This window comes from Mandrillus leucophaeus, unplaced genomic scaffold (assembly GCF_000951045.1).
Source record: "Mandrillus leucophaeus isolate KB7577 unplaced genomic scaffold, Mleu.le_1.0 Scaffold26, whole genome shotgun sequence".
Lineage (NCBI taxonomy): Eukaryota > Metazoa > Chordata > Mammalia > Primates > Cercopithecidae > Mandrillus > Mandrillus leucophaeus.
In genome coordinates this window covers 1,374,185-1,380,432 of record NW_012102698.1, presented here as the reverse complement: position 1 = coordinate 1,380,432, position 6,248 = coordinate 1,374,185, and the positions used below count along the sequence as shown (strand labels likewise).

The 6,248-nt window shown below is 38.5% G+C and overlaps 1 protein-coding gene across 3 annotated transcripts in view; it reads left to right on the top strand.

Moving 5' to 3' along the window:
* EFCAB6 (EF-hand calcium binding domain 6) overlaps positions 1-6,248 on the top strand; it is a 324,265-nt gene that overhangs the window by 39,788 nt on the left and 278,229 nt on the right. For 2 of the 3 annotated variants that reach the window (XM_011984009.1, XM_011984011.1), the window contains exon 3: positions 2,192-2,337. The exons of the other annotated variant lie outside the window; for it this stretch is intronic. In XM_011984009.1, the coding sequence (XP_011839399.1) occupies positions 2,199-2,337 (139 nt within the window). In that variant the 5' untranslated portion in view covers positions 2,192-2,198. The remainder of the gene's footprint in view (positions 1-2,191; positions 2,338-6,248) is intronic. 3 annotated transcript variants of the gene reach the window in all.

Below are 6,248 nucleotides of genomic sequence, written 5' to 3'. Positions count from 1 at the left end.
TTTTTGGTAGAGACAGGGTCTTGCTGTGTTGTCCGGGGTGGTCTTGATCTCCTGACCTCAAGCAATTCTCCTGCCTCAGCCTCTCAAAGCACTGAGATTACAGGCATGAGCCACTGCACCTGGCCTTTCCATCTTTCTGAAGAATTCCTTTTAACATTTCTTGGAAGTAAATCTGCTGGCAACAAATTCTCTCAATTTTTGTTTGCTCAAGAAAGTCTTTATTTCTCATTCACTTTTGAAGAGTAATTTCATTGAGTTTGGAATTCTAGGTTGGTGGGGTTTTTATTTCAATAGATTAAATATTTCACTCTACTCTTGTTTTCCTTGCATAGTTTCTGAAAATAAGTATGGGCCACACTTTCTCGTTTCTTTGCACGTCTCATAAATGTTTGTTGAAAACTGGACATTTTATTTATTTATTTATTTATTTATTTATTTATTTATTTATTATTTTGAGACAGAGTCTTGCTCTGTTGCCCAGGCTGGAGTGCAGTGGTGTAATCGTAGCTCACTGCAGCCTCAACCTCTCAGGTTAAACAGCTCTTCCCATCTCAGCCTCCTGGTGGCTGAGACCATGGGTGCATGCCAGCATGCCTGGTCAATTTTCTTTATTTTTATTTTTTTTGTAGAGACAGAGTCTCAGTATGTTGCCCAGGCTGGTCTTGAACTTCTGGGCTCGAGTCTTGAACTTCCTGCCTCAGCCATCCAAAATGCTGGGATTACAGGGATGAGCCATCATGCTAGGCCCATGACATTGTAAATAATATAATGTAGCAGTTGTGGAAATCATATTCTCATCCGTTTCCATGTTTTGTTGTTGTTACTGCTTGTTGTTCATTTGTTTATTGAGTTTTCTAAACTTTATAAAGTCTGTATTCTTTGTTATATATGGCCACTAGAATCTGATTGGTTAGCTTAGTGGTCAGCTCATGGTTGGATAGAAATTTCCTTAAATGCCTGGAAACAGTAACTCCCAATTTTTGCTGAGGGGCTTTTTGTATTGGAGCATTCCTTCAACACTTAGCTAGGCCGTTTATAACTTTGTCTCAGCCTTGATTTCCTGCTTGTGCAGAGCTTGAAGGTCAGTTGGAGGTGAGAGGTTAGGTCCTTCTCAGGTCTCTCCTGAGCATGCAGCTCTCCCTGGGAATGGTTATAGCTCTGTGCACTGAGTGACTTCCTAGATTCCCAAGAATACGTGGGCGCTTTTTCAAGTCCCTATTGATATCTCATTCCCCAGCTTTTCTCTTGAAGTTTTTCGGTTGCCTGTTATTTGCCCCCGTTACCCACCTATTCAGGTTGCCATGATTTTAAACAACAATTGCCTCTGATTTCTTCTAACAAATGCGTCTTCATGATAGGCTGTGTTCACTGAGTGAGCTCTGAGTTCAAATAAAGACAGCCTTGGGAGTAGGATCTTTCAGGGAAACATCAGGTCAAATAATGATAATTTCCCGGTAAGGAGGCTTTGACAGAGCTCCCACCCTGTTCTGTCCACTCCGGTGACTGGCAGCCTGCTGGGTTTTCCCTGTGATTGCAGGCTCATGGTTTTCAAGGCTACATCAGAGCTGGTGGGGTGGGAGAAGGCAGGTGAGGGGGAATGGGAATGAGGCAAGTTAAAATGCCACAAGGCATGTTCTTCATATTGAGATTCAGTCATTTTGGGAGAATAAATGCTCCCCAGATTGCTGTAAGCCTTTGTTAATTTATGGAGTTCTGAAAAAGATTGATTTCGACAATTTTTCCCAGTGTCCTCATTGATTTAATGGAGGAGAGGATTTTCAGAGGTCCTTACTCCACCAGTTTCGCTCCTGTCATCCCAGCTTTGCCTCTGACTGCATGTTGAATTTATACTGGGGCACTTCAAAAAAGCTCAGAAAATCCAAACTTTCTTCCCCTCACTGCCTACCAAAGAAGTGAGTCAGTGATAGTCAAGATGTAGGTGGATTTTTCTATCCAAAGTCTCTTTATTTTGCCATTTTGAAGTTTACTGAATATGCTAAAAACAAGGAGTCCACAATGATGATTTTTATGTTCACTTTAAGAATAGTCTGAAACATCGGCAGAGCAGATTATGACTAGCATCATTTTAACACTCTCCAGCTGTCCTTTCAGAAAAGGAATAGATAGGAAATTGGCCACATTTGGAATGGATGCTTTAAGGTAACGTAATCTGTTTTCTTTTATATCACAGAGATTTAATGTGCAAAATGGCGATTATACCGGACTGGCTTAGGTCGCATCCTCACATGCGAAAATTTACACATTCAAGACCCCATTCTTCACCATGTAGAGTATATTCAAGGAATGGTTCCCCAGATATATTCAGATCTTCTTCAAGTGAGTATTCATGAGCACATGAGAACACTAGCTGTAGACATCACTTATGTGTATTTAATATGTACCAAGCTTAGTTCAAAGGATTCACAGGACATTTAATCCTCCCAATAACTGTCAATTAGGCTCTATTTTTATCCCTATTTTCTATATGGGGAAATTGGGACACAGATTGATTAAGCTATTTGCCTAAAAGTTACAAGTTTTTAAGTGGTATGTGAGGATTTGAACCCAGGGCGTGTGATTCCAGAATTCAGTGGCTTATATATGTAAAAACTCACTCAGTAAATTAGTAGACTTAATTTTTTTTAGCAGTTTTAGGTGTACAGAAAAATTGAGTAGAAAACACAGGAAGTTCCCATACACCCCCTCACTCCTACCCCCAGTTTCCCCATAATTAACATCTCATATTAGTGTGGTACATTTGTTACAACTGATGAACCCATACTGATAACATTATTATTGCCTAAAGTTCAGAGTTTACCTGAGGGGTCACTCTTGATGCTGTAGATTGTATTAGTTTTAGACAAATGTATAAAATGCTATGTATTGATCAGGCACGGTGGCTCATGCCTGTTAATGCCAGCACTTCGGGAGGTTGAGGCAGGAGGATTGCTTGAGCCCAGGGGTTCCAGACCAAACTGGGTAACATAGTAAGACCTTGTCTCTACTAGAAATAAATACAAACAATTAGCCAGGCATAGTGGTACATGCCTAGAGTCCCAGCTACTTGGGAGGCTGAGGTGGGAGGATGGCTTGAGCCCTGGAGGTCAAGGCTTCAGTGAGTCATGATTGTGCCATAGCACTCCAGCCTGGGTGACAGAGTGAGACCCTGTCTCAATAAATAAATAAATAAATAGACATCTTGGTTGCCTCCTTGTTTGGCAATTATAAGTGAAGCTGCCGTAAGCATTCGTGTACTGGTTTTTATATGGACATAGGTTTTCAACTCTTCTGGAGTTCTTACTAGTTTTAAAGGCAACAGAATTTGACGTTATTATTTTCCAAAAACATATGTCCTTTAATTTCATGTATTAGGTCCTTCATTTACTCATTCATTTATTCACAAACATTTTCTGAGCCATAACATGTGACAGGCACTGTAATAGGTGCTGAGAATAAAGAGATGGACCTGAGAGAAGGCCTGCCCTAGACAAGCTCACAGTCTAGACAGGGAGATAGAGAATTCAAGTAGCATGAGCCAAATGTCATAAGATGCACTTACAAAGCACTGCATGAACACAGCCTGAGGAATCAGCGGGGCTCAGAGGGGCCGCTGCGAAAGAAGAAGTTGGGTTTATGAAAGAAGTTAGGGTTCGCCTTGTAATTGGGCGAAGCCATCCTAGTCATGCTGGACACTCCGGCTTCCTTGCAACTGGCAGGACCTGAACCACCCGGTCCCATGTATCTGCCAGGGAGCCTGCGAAATAGACTTCATTTCCAACAACCATGTGTCTACCCAAACTCAGGGGTCTGTTTCTAAGGAGAAAGAGGAGAGTGGATATCGGGGATTCGTTTAGCAGTTTTTGACATCAAAATACATCATCAGCAATAAATGCATTCCAGTTCAACAGCTTCATGTCTACAACATAATTCAGATATATATTTATTTAACTAACCTTCTGATCATACAAAGAAGACTAGAGTGAGGTGAGATGACTGGGTTAAAAGCTTTTCCTACTCTTTTTTTTTTTTTTTCCTGAGACAGAGTCCTACCTGTCTCTTATACACATCTAGATGTGTATAAGAGACAGGGCTAGGCTGGTCTCGAACTCTTGACGTCAGGTGATCCACCCACCTTGGCCTCTGAAAGTGCTGGGATGACAGGTGTGAGCCACCATGCCCAGCCTTGAATTTTTCTTTAAATGTTTGGTAGAATTTGCTGGTGAACTCATCTGGTCCTGGTTCTGGATTTCTTTTGCAGGAAGTTTTTTGGTTATTAATTCAATCTTTTTGTCATAATTCTATCTAGATTTCTGTTTTTTCTTTAGTCAGTTTTAGTATCTTGTGTCTTCCTAAGAATATTTCCATTATATCTAGGTTACCTAATTTGTTAGCATACAATTGTGTATAGTATTCCGTTATAATCATTTTTATTTCTGTACGGTTAATAGTAATGTCTCCTTTCATCACTGATTTTAATAATTTGAGTGTTTTCTCATTGTTCTTGGCCAGTCTAGCTAAAAATTTGTAAATTTTGATAATCTTTGAAAGTAACTAACTTTGGTTAGTTTTGTCTGGTTTTCTATTCTTGATTTCATTTACTTCTGCTCTAATCTTTATTGTTTTCTTCATTTCTACTAACTTTGGCTTTAGTTTTAATATCCACCTCCCAGGTTCAAGCGATTCTTCTGCCTCAGCCTCCCGAGTAGCTGGGATTACAAGCATGTGCCACCATGCCTGGCTAATTTTTGTATTTTTAGTAGAAATGGGGTTTTGCCATGTTGGCTAGGCTGGTCTCGAACTCTTGACGTCAGGTGATCCACCCACCTTGGCCTCTGAAAGTGCTGGGATGACAGGTGTGAGCCACCATGCCCAGCCTTGAATTTTTCTTTAAATGTTTGGTAGAATTTGCTGGTGAACTCATCTGGTCCTGGTTCTGGATTTCTTTTGCAGGAAGTTTTTTGGTTATTAATTCAATCTTTTTGTCATAATTCTATCTAGATTTCTGTTTTTTCTTTAGTCAGTTTTAGTATCTTGTGTCTTCCTAAGAATATTTCCATTATATCTAGGTTACCTAATTTGTTAGCATACAATTGTGTATAGTATTCCGTTATAATCATTTTTATTTCTGTACGGTTAATAGTAATGTCTCCTTTCATCACTGATTTTAATAATTTGAGTGTTTTCTCATTGTTCTTGGCCAGTCTAGCTAAAAATTTGTAAATTTTGATAATCTTTGAAAGTAACTAACTTTGGTTAGTTTTGTCTGGTTTTCTATTCTTGATTTCATTTACTTCTGCTCTAATCTTTATTGTTTTCTTCATTTCTACTAACTTTGGCTTTAGTTTACTCTTGTTTTTCTAGTTTCTTAAGGAATAAACTTAGGTTAGTAATTTGAGATTTTCTTCTTTTTAAAATATAGGCATTAGCATCTATAAATTTTCATCTAAGCACTGTTTTAGCTGCATGCTATAAGTTTTTATATGTTTTGCCTTCATTTTCATCCATCTAAAAGTATTTGCTAATTTCTCTTTTGATCTTTTTTGACTCATTGGTTATTTAGGAGTGTGTCATTTAATTTCCACATATTTGTGAATTATTCAATTTCTATTTTCATTCTGTGTAGTTGGAGATTATACTCTGATAATTTCAATCCTTTTAAATGTATTGAGGCTTGTTTTATGCTCTAACATGTGGTTTATACTGGAGAATGATCCATGTGTGCTGAGAAGAATGATATTCTACTCTTGTTGGTTGGATGTGTTCTTTAGTTGTCTGTGAGGTCTAGTTGGTTTGTGGTGGTATTCAGATCTTCTATGTCTTTGTTGATCTTCTGTCTAGTTATTCTACCCATTATTAAATGTGGATATTGAGGTTTCTAACTATAATTATTGAAGTATCTATTTTCCAATTTAGTTAGTTTTTGCTGCACGTATATTGGGGCTCTTGTTAGGTGCATATATGTTTATTTTTCCTTCACTTGCTCTTTCTCAAATGCTCTTCCTTTTTTTAATATAGATCTGAGTTTCTGACATGTATCTTTCTTTCATTTTCTTTTATTTCTTTCTTTTTTAAAAAATTTATTTAGAGACAGGGTCTCAGTCTGTCACCCAGGCTAGAGTACAGTGGCATGATAATAGCTCACTGTAACCTCAAATGCCTGGGCTCAGTGATTCTACCATGTGAGCCTCCCAAGTAGCTAGGACTACAGGTGCATGCCACCATGCCTGGCATATATATATATATATATA